General features: G+C 37.9%; 2 protein-coding genes across 2 annotated transcripts; both read left to right on the forward strand.

The window, feature by feature from the left end:
* Positions 1 to 397: 397 nt before the first annotated feature.
* ctps1b (CTP synthase 1b) lies at positions 398 to 12,740 on the forward strand. Its single transcript, XM_087806100.1, has 18 exons — positions 398 to 555; positions 3,135 to 3,315; positions 4,184 to 4,354; positions 4,536 to 4,636; positions 6,294 to 6,410; positions 6,851 to 6,934; positions 7,021 to 7,101; positions 7,493 to 7,644; positions 7,883 to 8,015; positions 8,098 to 8,186; positions 9,188 to 9,282; positions 9,657 to 9,719; positions 9,835 to 9,878; positions 9,957 to 10,053; positions 10,857 to 10,912; positions 10,990 to 11,086; positions 11,729 to 11,873; positions 12,089 to 12,740. The coding sequence occupies exons 2-18, from the start codon at positions 3,150 to 3,152 to the stop codon at positions 12,162 to 12,164; spliced, it is 1,767 nt and encodes a 588-aa protein (XP_087662226.1). The 5' UTR covers positions 398 to 555; positions 3,135 to 3,149; the 3' UTR covers positions 12,165 to 12,740.
* Positions 12,741 to 13,305: 565 nt separating this feature from the next.
* rab42b (RAB42, member RAS oncogene family) lies at positions 13,306 to 18,871 on the forward strand. The gene is made up of 2 exons (XM_087805539.1): positions 13,306 to 13,696; positions 17,549 to 18,871. Exons 1-2 carry the CDS (start codon positions 13,479 to 13,481, stop codon positions 17,991 to 17,993), a joined length of 663 nt encoding a protein of 220 aa, XP_087661665.1. The 5' UTR covers positions 13,306 to 13,478; the 3' UTR covers positions 17,994 to 18,871.
* The last annotated feature ends 121 nt before the right edge of the window (positions 18,872 to 18,992 follow it).

Here is an 18,992-nt window from a genome sequence, read left to right on the forward strand (position 1 = left end):
TTCAAAACATGTTGTTTTTTATTTAAGTTACATTACATAACAGGTATCATTAGATCATCTCTTATCTGCCAGAAGTATCTTTAAAGCGCTGTTTACTAACTAGTGTTGTTTATAATAATAAACTAAATGCGTTAAACGTTCAAGCTAACTCCCCCTTTAATTCAATATAATTCAGAAAATCATGTTTATCATTTGAATGTGTTACAGATTAGTTTTTAAAAAAACATGCTCGCTAACACGTATTTAAATATGGCGCTGTTTAAAAGAAAAAAAACACTCGTCTGAAACAACTTCCCGTCTGAAACTCCCGTCTGCAGATGGACCCCTCCCTCATGGACCCCAGATAGCGCTTCTCAGCGGTGACGTCACAACAACCCGGATGTGGAAGGTTGTCGGCACGGGGAAGGTTTTAAGGCAGGGACACTTTGCACGTGCGTCGGTTACATAGACAACGTGGAGCGGCTTTTCAAGGCAAAAAAAGAAAACAAAACATTTATTAACGTATTTGTTTTATTTTCGCCGCTAGTGGCAGTTGACGCGGTTACCTACTGACAGGTGCGTGTTTTAATTGATCTTCTGTCTTTATAACACATTTCTGATACTTATTTACTTACTTACTGATATATTTCCACGAGGACGTTGGATGTTATTGACAAAGCTATGGGGTTCTCTAACAACTGTGTCTGAGCCTTAAGTATTCAGTCCAGGTGATGTTACACCTGGATTCTTATATATAATGGCATTATTTTGGTCAAGCCATGCTTTCTCCATCTTTCAATTTGGCGGTAAATTTCCGTATTTCCCGCCAGTTGGGGAACTGAAGTTATAAGGTAATATCAACGTGGAAAACGTGTGACTTGGATTGTTTGTTCAGTTATTTATTTGGGTCGATTTGACTCTGCTGAGGTTACAGCGACCTGGACACTGGAGGTAAAACTTACTGACGCTTCCGCAACCAAGCCATGCCACGGTAAATTTGGAGTGCGCGTAATGGCAGAGCATTACGGTAGTACTGAATGTGCTTGAAAGAAACGTCCGAACGAACAAAAAACAACTCGAACGAGTTCAGATCAATAACTTATCCTTCAATGAGGTTTTATGCGGATTCAAATGTTTGTTTTTGTGTGTTGAAACAATACTTACTAAATGTAGAATAAAGGGAAATTATTTGTTGAAAATCTAAATGACTTTCTTATTAAATTCATTTTTTTCAATATTGATTTGACGCCTTGATATCATGGATGAATACTTTACTGTATGGAATCAAAGAGACATTTAACTTGTGTTTTTGGGGTGAGCTTTATGTTCAATTCTGATGTGAACTCTATTACCCCTTTTAACAGCAGTAAAATAAATATCTCTGTAAATAATAACTATATAATATTAAAGAAAGTTTTATCTATTATATGAATGAATTTGAAAACATTTTACTGTATTTTTGGATTATTATTATTATTATTATTATTATGGATTTTTATCTTGTTATGAATGTTATTTAAAACCATTGAAATAACAAGTCAACATTAAACGGCAATAAAATAAAAATCTGCAAACCTCTGTTAAAAAATAACTATATATTATTAAAGATGAAAGTTTTATCTATCATATGAATGAATTTAGAAATATTTTACTGTAGTTTTTTGATTTGATCATGTTGTGAATGTTGTATTCCTTTTCAATACAGTGTAAATACATGAGAACTTTGAACAGGAACAAAATAAAAATCATTAATATATTGGTATATATTATGTATTTTATTTCATGTCAATTTAAGTTGTTTTTGTATTGGTTTAACACGGGAAAACATCGGATAAAACCTCAATAAAGGATTATTTTATGAATCTATATTATTCGTTTCTTCCAAGCAGATATAGTGCTACCGTAATGTTCTGCCATTATGCGCACTCTAAATTTAGCGTCGGATAGCATTACTCCAGTGACCTGGACGTCAATTTACACGTGGCGGTTCTTCACCCAACAACCAAAAAAATTCCAATTAAATAAAAACAAACAAAGTTTTCTCCGTTGTTTAAACTAAAAAGGTTTTGTAGTAGATTACGGTTAAAACACCAAATCTTGCTTTTAATAATAATTCTCAGCCCTATGTATATGTAGGTTTGCATGTAACATTTTAAAGATTCATTCATTTACAGTGAAACCAGTATTATCAGCCCGGTCTTGTATACAAGTATCATTTTCCTGTGATAAATATTAAGAAATGTATGGATTATTAAAACCTCTGCAAATGCACTGATTTCTGGTCGACTTCCTTAATACTAAGTCAAAATAGTTAAATATGTTAGGTATGACCTTTTAGTTAAATCCGACTTTCAAATTGTCATAACTTGCCTAATATTTACCATCATAAAAAGGCTGGTATCAGAAACGGTTAAAAGTAACAATAATAATAATTTAATAATGATGTTTATCATTTTTAATCAATTCATTAACGTTATATTGGAACATTTGTCTCGGAAAATATGTAAAGAAAAAAACTAATAAATGGGCCGGATTGTGGAAAAAAATATGCTATATGTTCTTTAAATATACAGTTATAGAAACGTAAAGTACAATTCCAGTGTATTGACATTAGCAGGTCGTACTGGACTAGGCTATTGACCGGTCGAAAAAAAAAATCAATGTGCCACTCGATCAACGTAATGGATATTTGTCAGACTCACAGATAAATGTATAAGTTGTCGTGGTGACGAACGAGCTCAGTCGATCTGGGGATACAGTGGTCCAGCAGCTCCTGACCACTGCCGACGTCCAGGAAGCTGCAAATACACGTGTACCTAATAATGTACCTATGAATTGAAAACTGTCTTTGTTCAGCGGAAAGACTTTGTTTCAATACAAGCGTTGTAAGAAAGATGTCATGTTTTTAAACCAAATTATATTTATGACTTAAGTTATTTTCTCTCCATAAACTTAATTGTTTAATATTCAAAAGGTTGTATTTCCTTTGATTGGAAAAGCATTCGTCACATTCAGCTATTCTAATATGCAGGGAGACTGTCTTTTGCAAGCAATGGTTTGTTGTGAAAAAAATGTGGAGAATGAAGCTAAAGCTAACCTGTTGTCTGTCATGTTTTTTTTGGGTTCGAGCAACGAATGTTTGTTTTCTTCCACAGCCCTTGCATCATACGATGAAGTACATCCTCGTCACTGGCGGTGTCATCTCTGGTATCGGTAAGGGCATCATCGCCAGCAGCGTCGGGACGATCCTCAAGTCATGCGGCCTTCACGTGACGGCCATCAAAATCGACCCGTACATCAACATTGACGCCGGCACCTTCTCGCCTTATGAACACGGTAATGGAAGAATCTTCTACCAGTGATTTGATGTCTTTTATCGTTGCTAACAAAGGTATTTATCAAAGTGACTATGAACTTTGATTTCCTCACACAGAACCAAACATGTTTTTCCACAATAAAAGTATAAAAATAAGGCCTGAATGATCAATTAAAATCAACACCACTAGTGTGTGTGAAAAAGATTTACATTCATTTTTCATTATTGCCCTTTTTCTTCACTGATTAGTGTTCATTTGAATTATAATTAAATTTAGCGATGTTTGAAGTCACTTTGTAATGTAATTTTAAATCAAATAAAGTTGTTTAATTTATATCAATTTGTGCATCAACTTGTCTCATTTCTTCACGATATGTAGGTCTGGTCAATAATTGTATTGTGTTGGTTTTATTATATGAAGATTAGTTTGTGTTTGGTGACTCGTGCAGAAGAGACTCACTCCTTCAAGAAGCATCTTAAGACCTTTTTATATGTGCAGGCTTTTTCTTAATTATCTTTGGGCTGCTGAGTTTATCACTGTTTTCTTGGCGTGTAAGATCATGTATTTTAACTGTGTATTGTCTTTTGTTTAAACGGTTTGTGAACCTGGCCTGTGAAAAGTTCTTTACGAATCTATATTACTTACATTTACACATATGACAAATCACGATATAGCTAAAAGGAAATGTTCATTCCATTATTATCCAGAATCTTTCTTTTCTAATAATGAAAAAATAATATAATTCATTGAAATGAAAGTTCTTGGGAGTTGTTGACACTCTTCACTCGCCCGTAACATTGCAGTCATAAAGTAATATTGTGTTAGAATATGTGGTTATTGTAATGTACCTAGCGTATTAAACTCACAATGAACCTGTTTTGTTTTAGGTGAAGTCTTTGTGCTGGACGATGGAGGGGAGGTGGATCTGGACTTGGGAAACTACGAGCGTTTCCTGGACATTCGTTTGACTCGAGACAACAACCTCACGACTGGCAAAATCTACCAGTCGGTCATAAACAAAGAAAGAAGGGGCGACTACCTTGGAAAGACTGTACAAGGTGATTTGCATGATAGAAATATTTGTATAGTTATTGAGCATTTGGTCCAAATTGTACAAATGTGTTTTATTCATTTTAACGAAAAGTCTCTTGCTGTAGCAAACTAATGATGACATTGTTGAGATGAAGTATTATTTTTCTTAGTGTCGTATAAGTCTAATCTGTGTCGTTCTCTTCTCAGTGGTGCCCCACATCACAGACGCCATCCAGGAATGGGTCATGAAACAAGCGAAGGTTTCTGTAGACGAGGACGGAGTTGAACCTGAAGTGTGCGTTATCGAGGTAAGGATTTGGGTTTGAATATGTTTTATCTTATCGCTAATGTTTGATTAATGTTAGGCTCCTTTTTGTCGAGGACCGGCTCATTCAGGTCGAGTTAAGTAGGACACAAAAGAGTTTAGGTGATACATTATTGATGATGGAATCATCTATTTTCTACCTGGTAAATGGATCCTTTGCTGAGATAGCACTGATATCCAGTTACGTTTCTCAAATAATCATAATCAAGAAAAAAAGCTCTACTTTGAATAAAAAATGAATGGAAATATGAAAATGTTTAATATTTATCATTTGTAAGTACAGTAAAAATATTAAATAATAAACATTAATTTCAGGCATTATGATAACAATACTAATTTAGGTTAGTGTGAAATGTAAATGCAGGACTGACGCCAAGTAGTATTTACACAGAGTAGGAAAAACCTGTTCTTAAAACTGTGAAACGGGTCAATCTGAACTTGAAAACGCCTGAAGTTTAGTGTTCTGAAACTTGCATACGTATAGCTACACAGAAGTGTTCATTCCATTATTATCCAGAATCTCTCTTCTCTAATAATGAAAATGAATACAAAACATTGAAATAAAAATTCTTGCTTCAAAATGTTATGCGAGTTGTTGACACTCTTCACTTGGCCGTAACATTGTAGTCATAAAGTATTATTGTGTTAGAATAGGTGGTAATGGTAATGTAGTTACTTAATGTAGTAGCTTGATTCAGCAAGGCTGAACCCGGTTGTATCTGTAGAAATGACTGACTCCGAAACGAGATGAAAGCTCCACAGTTCTGTTGATAAAAGGAGGAAATATTCACCTCATTCCAGCACAATTTTCAGTTAATAAGTGAGGATGAACAGTCGTACAGCTGTCCTCCAATATATTTTGGATTTGTTGATTTAAAAAAAAAAAAATTGTTGTTTAATGTTAACCATTTAATTTTAGCTGCGCTTACACCCAAATGATTATGTGGGGTTCTTAGAAAAGTGACTGTTCTAAGTAAGCTTTGCTAAAAAGCTTTCATTGCTGGAAAAACACGTTCTTCACCTTTGCGTCTGTCATGAGCCACTTTCTCACAGCACAACAAAACACTCCCAAGCTGTCGACAAACACTTAAAGTCACCGGAACCAACAGACTGCAGCTGTCATCAAACATTTATTTTACCAATGATTTTCATTAATGCAAAATGCCCTCGACAAGTTCCACGTTTTAAAACGGTTTGTTTGCAGAAGCTGGTGCTGATTATGTAAATCAAGGATTTATATTCTCATAATGAGACGAACTCTGTGATCACGTCGTTTTTTTTTCTTCTTCAAGACAAACCATTTGAATTACGAATGAACCTGCTCTATTCTGCTGGCAGCCGTCGTCTACGTTCAGCAAAAAGCTGCAATAATAACGTGTACAGCGTAATAATAAGTGTCAAAAGGCGCCAGTGAAGCAGAAAATGAAAAAAGTTTTTTTTTATGCGTGTTAAATTGAGGTGAATTGATTTGTGCAGGGCTGCCATTAAGTGGGTTCTTACTGCACTGTAAACAAATGATTTGCACTTGATCAAAGCTGTTGTGTTTTGAAACAAAAGGAAGGAAACACACCTGTGTCTGCATTTATTACACTATCGTATCTGAATTTAGTTTCACTTCCGAGCCATCTTTGTGTCAACAGCTCGGAGGGACGGTCGGGGACATCGAGAGCATGCCTTTCATCGAGGCCTTCAGGCAGTTCCAGTTCAAAGTGAAGAAGGAGAACTTTTGTAACCTCCACGTCAGCCTTATACCACAGGTACAGAAACTCATGGCGCTTACATTGATCGACGCACGTCGAAGCTGCAGGACGAGACGTTTTCAAATTATTTTGTTTATATATCGTCTGTGATGATATTCTTAATTTGAAAGAGCGATAACTCTTGGAGTCCAATTCTTTGTCGCTCTTACTTGATCCTTAACAACACATAACGTGTCTGGACTAACTAACCACCTGCTACTACCTAAAGAAGAAATGACCTAGAAGAGTATTTTTTAAATATACGTTTATTGTCTTTTGTCTTTCTATATAAATGGAATTAAATGAGTTTAATTGTCAAAACTGACTTTCAAATTGATCAGCTCAACTTACCTGTACTTCATGTTGATACAAATATGGTAAATCTTCCATGGTCTTGCTTTATTGGAGCATGTTTCTCTTTCCTCCTATTAATTTTTATTTTATTTTATTTTGACCAGCCCAACACGACTGGCGAGCAGAAGACCAAACCAACCCAGAACAGTGTGCGAGAGCTGCGAGGTCTGGGCCTGTCTCCAGATCTGGTGAGCAGCTCCACTGAACCTTGAAACTCTTGCCCTACATTCTGTGTCTCTCTCGGCTGTTGCCTCACTCTTTATTGTCGTTTCAGATCATGTGCCGCTGTAATACAGTCTTAGAAACGGCCGTGAAAGAAAAGATCTCCATGTTTTGTCACGTGGAGCCCACTCAGGTGAGGTGGTTTTTTTTGTCCATATGGGGGAGAGTGTGTTGTTTTAGGGTCTGAAATTGCATGACCTCACCTCCTGCACTCCGGTTTGATATTCTTTTAACAGCAGATTATGTTGGAAGTGGATTTAAGGAAACATCTTATCGCCTTATTCATAAGATTGAATGGATTTATGGTTAATGTAAATTACCAAAAAAATTATTTATTTCTCCTAATTTTTAACCAGCAATATCCAATCATTAACTGATCCAAGTAGTAGTACCAGGTAAGCTATTAAAAAAAACACTTAAAATGACTGAACAAAAGATAAATGTCACAAGATTATTTCCAATCTTGACCTTTTATAAAAGGAAATATTAGCGAAGCATTTTTAAACCTGACCTTCTCTTCACAGGTGATCTGTGTCCATGACGTCTCCTCCGTGTATAGAGTTCCTTTGCTCCTGGAGGAGCAGGGAGTCGTTGGTTACTTCTGTCGCAGACTCAACCTCCCCATCGAGATGAAGCCCCGAAGAATGTTGACAAAGTGGAAAGAAATGGCAGACAGGTGTGTGAACTTTGTAAAAGTCACGCTACGAGGAGCAGGGTAGAGGAAATATTCACAAAGGTTCTATTTCAATGGCAATGTCATTGGTGAGAACGCATCATGGATGACTCAAGTCCTCTTCAATGAATTCACTGTACATTAAAATGTAAAAACTATGGTCAACTGCTCTGTATTTGCAGTCCAATGTCGTGAAAAGCCTGGACAAATTCCCACTAATCTGACACCGTTTCATGTCCAGATCTGACCGTCTTCTGGAGCAAGTCTCAATCGCACTCGTCGGAAAGTACACAAAGTTGTCGGACTCGTACACATCCGTCACGAAAGCTCTAGAACACTCGGCTCTGGCGATTAACTACAAATTACAAGTCAAGGTGAGAGATTAACAAAATTGGTCACTTGGTTCATGCCTGCTCCGACACTGGAGTTTGACAAAGTTTGGCCGACTCTCTGCAGTACATCGACTCCGCTGACCTGGAGGCGTCCACTCTCCAGGACGACCCGGTGAAATATCACGAGGCTTGGCAGAAGCTCTGCAGTGCGGAGTAAGTATCTGAAGCACACCAGACAATAATATCCGTCTGCTGCATAAAGCTGTCAACAAAGGAATGTGATTTTCATTAATTTACAGTGTCATCTGTCCGCCATGTGGTGGCAGCATTGAGCTGTCGGTGACTTTTAGTGTGGGAGTAAATCTTTGTTCGTTTTATAGCACCGGAACAGATGGCATTAAAAATAATGAAATAATGGTAATAAATAACAATTTCATTCGAAACCAATAAGAATAGGAAGTGAGTGTGCAGTGTGCTGTTGTTAGTCTACATTAGATGTCTGATTTAATCCCATAAAAACTTGAACATCAAACAAAAACGTGTTTTCTATACTGCAGAGCATTTATTTTTATTTTTAATTGAATCAGTAGATCATTAACATCACAAATTCAATTTAATGTCACTTTATATACCAAATCATAACGTCTGGAGACGCTCAATAGATCAAACTGCATTTTATAAGAGAAGAGAAAAACACTCAAATATGCAACGGGCAGAAACCTTGAGCAGAACAAGACTCTGTGAGTGGATCAGAGGGAGTGGGAGAAAAAGGGGGCGGGGCAATTGTTTTCAGGTCATTTGAGAGTTGTTTTGAGGCTCCCATGTTGCACTATTCAGAGAAGATGCAAAGAGCCTCCTTAAATACCCTTTCTCACGATTGGACTCACCTGTGTATGGAGGTCAAGGGTCACTGAGGTTACCAAACCAATTTTGAGTTCCAATAATTAGTGCTAAAGGTATTAAAATCAATAAGATATAACGGTGCCTAAATTTATGCACATGCCACATTTTGTTTAAATAATTCTTGCACACTTTCTGTAAATCATATAAACTTTATTTCACTTCTCAAATATCACTGTGTTTGTCTCCTATAAGATATATTTAACTGGAATTGTTTATCGAAACAACCAATGATTTATAAAGGAAAATCATGATAATGTACAGGGGTGCCCAAACTTTTTCATACCACTGTACTTACTTACTTATTGTTACAGTGGAGTGTTGGTACCTGGAGGATTTGGTGTGAGAGGAACGGAAGGAAAGATTCTGGCCATTAACTGGGCGAGGAAACAGAACAAGCCGTTCTTGGGTAAGTGTGAATATTTCATTGATCTCGGCTCCTGTTTCAGCTTCTACTACATGCAAAGTATGGGGGCTTCCCTGTGAAAATATTTTTCACATCTTAGGATTCGTATGTGTACACTATTTTTACCAATTAAGTACTTTTAAAACACTTTAATGTATATTTAAGGATTTTAATTAAGATGTATAATACCTTAATGTTTCATTACTGACTACAGTTAGTAGTTCTGATTTATCAGATTATTTAATTGTCTACGTGTACTTATAACACTTGAAGGAATTGCACACAAACGCACTCGGAAGCGGGTGTATGTGCTGATCATATTCTTATGAACTATGGCGAGTCGTACGATGAACTTGTGCTGCTCTTGTCTCATGCAGGCGTGTGTTTGGGCATGCAGCTGGCTGTGTGCGAATTCGCTCGAAATGTCCTCAACTGGGAAGGTGAGTGCTTTTCAGCGTCGCTGTAAACGAACAAACGTGTTTCTACACGGTGAGCAAATCAGTTGTTCTCAAAGCCACAAAACTTGTTTTTTTGCCTTTTCGTTCCTTTTTTTAGACGCAAACTCCACCGAATTTAATCCGGAGACGACTCACCCAGTGGTAAGTAGTGGTATTACAATTTGCTCACCTGAATCCTTCACCAGCTTTTTTAAGATGTGGTTCTTATTTTATCGGCAGGTGATTGACATGCCAGAACATAATCCTGGGAATATGGGCGGCACCATGAGGTTGGGAAAAAGACGGACCATTTTCAAATCTAAAACGAGTGTATTAAGTAAGTCTGTCATAAACGCTCTACGTTTTGTCTTTTTTTTCATGATCTTCTCAACCAAACAAAACAGTCGGCTGGTCTTGTGTTCTGACGTCGGAGTGAAATAAATCCCACATAAGTGTGTCCTCGGTGACCCTTTTCAGTTTTAGTTTTTAATATAGGATTGGTTTTCCATCTGCGACATTTTATCGGCACCAATGTTGATGGGATCGTTTAAGCAGGAAGTGAGTAGTTAAGCACGTCCGGTGAATTTACCAAATAAAACATGTGCAGGCGTTAAATCACTTTTAAATCGTAACATTACCTGGTGCTCGTGCACCAATACGTCCAATTCTTTAGTTTAATGAAACGAGAAATAACAGCTGGCTGATCCAATTAAATCCTTTAGTGCTCCGACTTCATGGGCAGAGCTTAAAACTAAGAAAGTCTAACTTCTAACTTCAGGGCAGCAGCTCAGCTGGACATTCACAGTTTTCTTAGACCATATTTTGTCAATAAAGGTCTAAATGTACGTGAATAAAATCACCAGAATACACGATGAAATTCAAAGGTGCATCAATTTAACACAACTTGCTCATCGTTATCTTAAAAAAAAAAAATTTTTAAAGCATATAAAACAAAATGATAATAAAATGTCCTTTTTTAAATTTCATTCTTCTGTGTACGTCTTTGCTTACGGTGATTCGTCACAGTAGTTACACTAAAAAGAAAGTTGTCCGTCCCTGATGTGACGTCTGGTTGGTGCTTTGATTTTGATGCACGTTGTATTTAGAAGTGAATCTAAATGGGATGTTGTGTCTTTTCAGGAAAGCTGTACGGCGACGTCGACTATGTTGACGAGCGACACAGACACAGATTCGAGGTACACACCGATTGAAGCGAGGATACGTTACTGTTGACGCTTGAACCTTTTGTCATTTCCATTCGATTGACTTGCAGGTGAACCCCGAGCTGAAGCACCACTTCGAAGAGAAGGGTTTTCAGTTTGTCGGCCAGGACGTGGAGGGAGAGAGAATGGAGGTCATTCAGTTGGAAGGTGAGTCAAAACCTCCTGTTTACAGATGAATAAAACATGCGGTTTAATCAGGAGCAGCTACATTTACATTTAGCTTTGTTGTGGTGGACTCTCAGGTATTCTCCTGTTATTGTTTTTGTTTTTCTAGCTTCTGGGTTTTTTTTTTCCCCGACGTATCCCTCATTGACTACAAATTACGCTTAATCCTGAGCTGCTGAAAAAAGAGGCTTTTTTTTTTTTTTTGAAAATGTCTTGAAAAGCCAGTGTTATTTTATGAAACCTTGTGGGAAATTAGATTTTCAGATCTCTGTGCCCAGACGCAGAAGGAAATTGCACTTTTCTGTGAGTTATCCTACTGTATTCTACTATAAAAATTGGGGTCAATATCTTAAGCTGATGACTTGGAGTGTAAAATATATTCATTCAACACTTCACTCATCAATAAATAATTGTCGTCGGCGTCATGAGGGTTTTGCAAAGTCTCGGGTAGAGCCGAACGATTATTGCAACATCTTTATATGAGCCATGTTAGAACCCACAGAAACATTAGTGGTTTACAGTTGTCTTCTTGCGACGGAGAATACAGCAGTAAGTCGACAACAAGACTTGTCGTTCTGAAGAAGTATAGTGAAGGTGGTGTTGACTATTGTACTTTGATTTCAGATCACTGCTACTTTGTGGGTGTTCAGTATCACCCAGAGTTCACCTCCAGGCCCATCAAACCGTCGCCTCCGTACTTCGGTCTTCTGCTCGCCGCAGCAGGGAAACTGCAGAGCTACCTGGCCAAAGGCTGCCGGCTTTCTCCAAGGTGAGACGGATGTGAACGCTCTGACGTCAGTGGTGGGGTGGGGGGGCAAAGAATCGCATCATTTTATGAGTTGTTTGAAGAACTAATAAAAACCTAATCCATTCTCACGCTGATATTTTAGTTTAGGTCAGAGCATCAAGGGGACGATCTAGATTAAATGATTTTCAAGTTGACTGTTTTAAATTAATGTTTTTATTTTTTTCTTCTTCGTCCAGGGACAACTACAGCGACCGCAGTGGAAGCAGCTCGCCTGAGACGGAGATCTCCGAGCTGAGGTTCCCATCGTTGTAGCGATTCATTCATTCGACCTCTTTCCTCGACGACCATCTACGCCCTCACTGTCCACTTAGGTATTTTTAAGGTCAAAGGGATGTTGCCTGCTTCACAGCAAAGAACCTCAAGTTTTCAGGGTTTTTTTTTTTTTTAAGTGTTCCATGAATAAAACTGGACGTTTGCATTTCTTTTCTCTAGGATCTTATTTAACACTTTACGGTTTGGTAAGAACAAATGATGGATTTAAGTTCAGGTGCGCTGCACCCTGCTTTTACTTTTATTTTGTTTTTTGCTGTGGACCTTTTTATTCAGAACTTGTTTATCCAGGTCACGATGTGTGAAAACTACATGAATGTTATAATCTTATCAAATGGGTCTTTTAACAATGTTTATTCTTTCGGATTATGTCAACGTTACATCGAGAGTACAAGTTGGAGAACGTGTGGGGAAAGTTCATTTTTTCATATTTGCAGTTTAGAAGAACTGAAATTACCTTTTTATTCTACCATGGAGCTTGAACCCCCTGTCAATCTTCTGTGTGATGCATCCATCGATGTGTGCGACTCAATAAAAGGTACCATGAAGAACCGAAAACATTCTCATGTTATTTTAATGGTGTGGAAATCGCTCAAAAGTTAAATATAAACTGACCTAAATAAGTCTTCTTATCAATCTCGACAACTATCAATATTTGGAGTTGGTCGTTTTGGGTCGTCTATAAAGTCTAGATACTGAAACAAAAGTTGTGTCTTCATGTCCTATGTTAGAATGTCTGATTTGCAAATCAAGTGAAAATTGAAAAGGCTTTAAGGACTTATCAGAAATGTGTATTACATATTGCAGCGTAAGAGAACTATAGTCTGTTACCAGAGGGTTTTTGTTTTTTAATTTTATATATAAAACAATATGGTGGGCAACTTCCTGGTTCTTATGCTCCCTCAGTGTAAACAAAAACTATTAAATGTCAGAATCCCACTTTAAATGCAATCAAATATAAATTGTTAACACCTATGTAAAAAGAAGCCTTCATCGTTTCATCTGAGCCTCTTCTCCCTCCTGACTTCACGGTGCTCCTCCTTATGTCAAGCATCAACATGTTGATATCAGGCCACGCCCTCTTATCCTCAGAGCTCTTCAACTCTGATAAGAAATGCTTCTCTTTTGTGTCTGACAGCAGATCCCTTTTTTTTGTTCTCTGTCACATGATTTGACTACCAGAATGAGGAGTGACAACAACTGATGCCATCTGAATATATTTTGGATAAATGGGAAGCAGCTGTGGGGCTCTGATCTAACTTTGACTTTTTTTAAGTTTTTTTTGTTGTTGCTGTAATGGATCTGAGTTTGTGGCAGTACCAGTTCAGGATCATCATGCTGGGCGACTCCACGGTCGGCAAGTCCTCCCTGCTGAAGCGTTACACCGAGAACCTGTTCCTGGAGACCATCGACGAGACCATAGGCGTGGACTTCTACGTGAACTTTCTGGAGGTGGCGCCGGGGGTCAGGGTCAAGCTGCAGTTCTGGGACACGGCTGGGCAGGAGAGGTTCAGGTGAGAACACAAAGTGTTGTAGCTGAAGTTTTCAGCTGTTTACTCAGTCACATTTTACACACAGAACATTTATTGAACTTTGAAATCATTGTGCGTATTTGCTGATCAAACAAAACTCCTTCGGTTGAGTTTTTCCTGTTTGGTTCTTGCTATAATCCATGTCTCTGTCACAAGACGAATTCGGCAAGAATGTCACGATCAGCATTTTTTGCATCCCAGAAAGAAGAAAAAAAAAAAAAAAGTCACTTTGTTGACTCATACTGTAAACCTGTCTGTTTCTGATGATATGTTGACAAAAGACTTGTGATAAATACAAGTGTCTTGAGTGTGTGTGGTTATGTTAACAAGACTCATTTGACTGTATCATGAACTCCTCCTCGCTCTTGATGTATTTGTTGAAACTTAACACTGGTTGAATTATTATAACAACTGCATTTTAATGTTTAATAGCATTGGTGTGACAAAGTATTTTTGTTGGATTAAAAAAAAAGTGAAGCAGGTTTACTGTGAAAATGAATGGTTTCAAAAGGAAATAATGGTACTCAGTCTGAATGACAACCTTTGTCATTTTAAATTAAAAAAACAATTACAAAACGAAATCTACTTTTACAAGATCAATAAAACAGTTGCCTGTGTGGTCGAGAATTTAGCAAGCTTTTTTGTTTTGCTGATTTAAAATAGAACATTTTATTTTACTAGAAAATTCATGTCATGTTAAATTTAGAATAAAATAATATCCAAGTTGGCAGAGTTTAAGAAGTAATGTGATAATAATAAGCGTATTTTGTGTTGTGTTAGTGAAGAACATGGAAGATGTTTATTCTTCAACGCGTCATAGTCATGCTTGAAAGGTTAAATATTTGAATTAAACTTGTTTTTGAGAGCTTGTAACTAATGCTAGTTAGCTCATTATTAGCATTTAGCAACATTTAGACATTTTTAATAATGAAATGTTTTGAAGTGCCTCAAATTTGGCTTTAAAGTTGCAGCCAGGACAAAAAGTTACTTTTTGCCATTGGCTTCATGTCAATTGAATAAAATGAAAGAGATCATTTCATTGTTTCACACAGCTTTGTTCTGCTCATTCTGCTAGCATATGTTGCTAATGCTGTCGTTTCAGCCACAGTTGGTTTCATATATTGAAACGGATAAGCTAACTTTTTTAATTTAATTGTTGTGGTGTCGGGTTATATTTTTAAAAAACATGATGGATCTAAAAGCGAAGGTTAAGCAGCAGGTATCACATGATGGGTTTAAGTGACATCATGACATTGTCAATTTCTGACTGATACCAAAAAATGTTCATCGATCAGCTTATCTAAGTTAAACAGGGTCTTCACTCACCAGGCTTGCATTGGAAAGTAGTTTGTCACTTTCAAGATGGCGGCTTCTTGAGCTCTTGTGTTGACAAGCAAATAACATCATGATAAGGATCACGTTGATCTTTTCCACACAAGATCAACATGAGTGAGGTGTCAGCTATTAACTCTGAACTAAACTGACTCTAGTACTGAGGATTAATTCCTGTGCTGTGTCTCAAATCGCATACTTGCGTACTCAAAGTTAGTATTTTTAGTGCGTAAGTGCGTCTCAATTCTTAGTATGCGAAATTTAGTGCGCCATGCACACTAAATTGGCCTACTAAAATGTAAGTAAGTAAGTAATTGTTATTTATATAGCGTTTTTCCAGACCAGAGTCACAAAGTGCTTAAACGATCAAAACAATAATCAATAAAGTATATATTTTAAAGATCAAGATAAAACTGATAAGACAACAGGAGTTCCAGAAAATCAAGGAAAAGCCTGAACAAATAAAAACATCTTAAGATGTTTCTTGAAGGAGTCAGTAGATCATCAAACACAGAGAGAGAGGAAGATCGTTCCAAAGCTTAGGAGCAACAGTCTGGAAGGATTTCTCTCCTCTGGTCCTGAACAGTGTTCAGGAACCATCAGTAGTTTCTGATCCACAGACCTCAGAGCCCGAGCTGGGGTGTAAGTCTGGATTAGGTCAGTGATGTAAGGAGGAGCCTGACCATGAATAGATCTGAAAGTAAGAACCAGAATTTTAAAGTTGATCCTGAAAGAAACTGGAAGCCAGTGAAGAGTTTTAAGGATCGGAGAAATGTAAGTTCTTCTACTAGAGCGGTTCAGAATTCTCGCTGCAGAGTTCTGAATCAACTGCAGGCGAGACAGATCCTTCTTGTTAAGACATGAAAACAAACTGTTGCAATAGTCCAGGCAAGAAGACTCATGGATTACAAGCTCCAGATCATGTTGTGACAACATTTTCCTAAGTTTAGAGTTTCAGTTTTGTCCACATTTAGCTGCGAAGTGATTTCACTCAGCCATTGTTTGATTTCTAGCAAACAATTGACTAGGTGTTCAGCTTCTGGGGCTCAGTTGGATCAAAAGAGCAGTAGAGCTGGATGTCATCAGCAAAAATGTGATAAGAAACATCAGGAAATCTCTGAATGATTTTTCCGAGGGGAATCAAGTACAGCAGAAACAATAAAGGAGCCAGAACAGAACCTTGAGGGACTCCACACAAAATGCCCACAAAACTGAGTATGGACACTATCTACCCTAAACAGCTGCCATCTTAGTGAAGTTGTTAACGGAAGTTACGTCATATATATATATATATATATATTCATATACGTACAGGTATTTTCCGCAACAGTAGAAGGATGACACCTCTTCGCTGCTGATACCAGCTTAAATATCTCGCGAATATTTAGATTTGCATATTTTTTCTTTACTTCTTTTTCCAAACTTACCAAACGTGCTGCCAGCAGGTGGCGATAGCGTTCAAACAGCTGGTTGAAACCATCGTTATTAGAAGTAGAAGAAGAAGCTGTCGCGTCATTTCCTGTTAGCGTGTAGCAGCAGTGTTTGATTTGAGACATACTATCTGTGGAGAATTTGCGTACTAGTTAGTACATACACTATCCTGATGCATACTAACTTCTAGTATACTAAGAGAAGTATGCGATTTGAGACACAGCACAGGTCTTGCATGGGAAAGTAGTTTGACAGTTTAAAGATGGCGGCTTCTTGAGCTCTTGTGTTGACAAGCAAATAACATCATGATAAGGATCACGTTGATCTTTTCCGCACAAGATCAACATGAGTGAGGTGTCAGCTATTAACTCTGAACTAAACTGACTCTAGTACTGAGGATTAATTCCTGTGCTGTGTCTCAAATCGCATACTTCTCTTAGTATACTAGAAGTTAGTATGCATCAGGATAGTGTACATACTAACTAGTACGCAAATTCTCCACAGATAGTATGTCTCAAATCAAACTCTGCTGCTACACACTAACAGGAAATGACGCGGCAGCTTCTTCTTCTACTTCTATTTAACGATGGTTTCAACCAGCTGTTAGAACGCTATCGCCACCTGCTGGCAGCACGTTTTGCAAGTTTGGAAGAAGAAGTAAAGAAAAAATATGAGAATCGAAATATTCGAGAGATATTTAAGATGGTATCAGCAGCGAAGACGTGTCATCCTCCTACTGCTGCGGAAAATACCTGTACGTATATGAATATATATGCATATATATATGATGTAACTTCCGTTTAAAACGTCACTAAGATGGAGCCGTTTATTGTGGTAAGTGTCTATCGAACCATACTCAATTTTGTGGGCGTTTTAGTGACAATTTAGTGTGTATGGCGCACTAAATTTCGCATACTAAGAATTGAGACGCACTTACGCACTAAAAATACTAACTTTGAGTACGCTAGTATGCGATTTGAGACACAGCACTGGTGTAGTTCAGCGTGAAGATGGAAGGTAAATTGGAAAAGACAAAAGTCATTCTAACTAACTTGACTCTTTGTTCCACAGGTCAGTGACCCGCTCTTATTACCGCAACTCCGCAGGGGGCCTGCTGGTCTTCGACATGACCAACCGGGCCTCCTTCGACCACATCAAGGACTGGCACAGCGAGGTGTGCGAACGGACCGAGCCGCAGAAGATCCTGTTCATCCTCGTGAGCCACAAGAGCGACCGGGACGCCCAAGGGGAGAGGGTGGTGAGCCGGGAGGAGGCCGAGAAGCTGGCGGGACAGTTGGGGGTCCCGTACGTGGAGGCGTCCGCCAGGACCAATCAGAACGTCAAGGAGACCTTTGAGCTGCTCGCCCGGCGGATCTACCAGGGACTTCTGAGCGGAGAGGTGAACCTCCAGGAGGGCTGGGACGGGATCAAGTGCTCTCTGTCGCAGACTCTCAAGCTGACGCGAGCCAGTCTGGCCATCAGAGACTCGAAAAAGGAGAAAAAGTTTTGCTGTTAAATATATATATATAATATATTTGTTTTCATGTTACACAACAAACATTAAATGACAAGCATTCTGAAGACTCAATTGACTAGTTCCACTTCAACAAGTGTAAATATAATACAAAATTAAATAATGGCAAATCAAAATAAATGTGTTAAGATTACAATAAAATAATTATATTTTTATTATTTATTTAACTTTTTAATATTTGAATATGTTTTCATGCCTTTGTTGAATTATTTTAGAAACGTTGTCTCTTTCATTTCTGGTTTCGATGGTTTTTATTGTATTTTAAAATAAATGAGCCCTTATGCAAAACTGACTGTTCCTATATCAGTGCTGTGTCTCAAATCGCATACTTCTCTTAGTATACTAAAGGTTAGTATGCATCAGGATAGTGTATGTACTAACTAGTAACTAATTCTCCACAGATAGTATGTCTCAAATCAAACTCTGCTGCTACGAACTAACAGGAAATGACGCGACAGCTTCCTCTTCTACTACTATTTATGCTTCCAACCACCTGCTGGCAGCACGTTTCGCAAGTTTGGAAGAAAAAATATGAAAAAATATGAGAAACGAAATATTCGCGAGATATTTATGCCGGTATCAGCAGTGAAGATGTGTCATCCTTCTACTGCTGCGGAAAATACAACTGTAATTATATATATGACGTAACTTCTGTTTAAAAACGCACTAAAAATACTGAGTACACAAGTATGCGATTTGAGACACAGCACAGGTGTGACACTTCGTAAACAGTTTAATCCAGCAACTACCGATCACCAAATCAGCTGTTTTAATTGACAGCTGGCCGATCCAATTAAATATTTTAGTGCTCGTACTCAGTGGGCGGAGCTTATGACGAAGAAAGAAGACCATTGTGAGGCTGCCCTTATCTGCCAGACTGTCAATAAAGTTTTGTGTACTTACAGTGAAATAAAATAGTGCAGTCTCATCACTCTCTGGCCAGACAATCTCTTGAGTGTCAGATAAAGTCAGATGTCTGAC

The sequence above is a fragment of the Callionymus lyra genome, chromosome 13 (assembly GCF_982586985.1).
Source record: "Callionymus lyra chromosome 13, fCalLyr1.hap1.1, whole genome shotgun sequence".
Classification (NCBI taxonomy): Eukaryota; Metazoa; Chordata; class Actinopteri; order Syngnathiformes; family Callionymidae; genus Callionymus; species Callionymus lyra.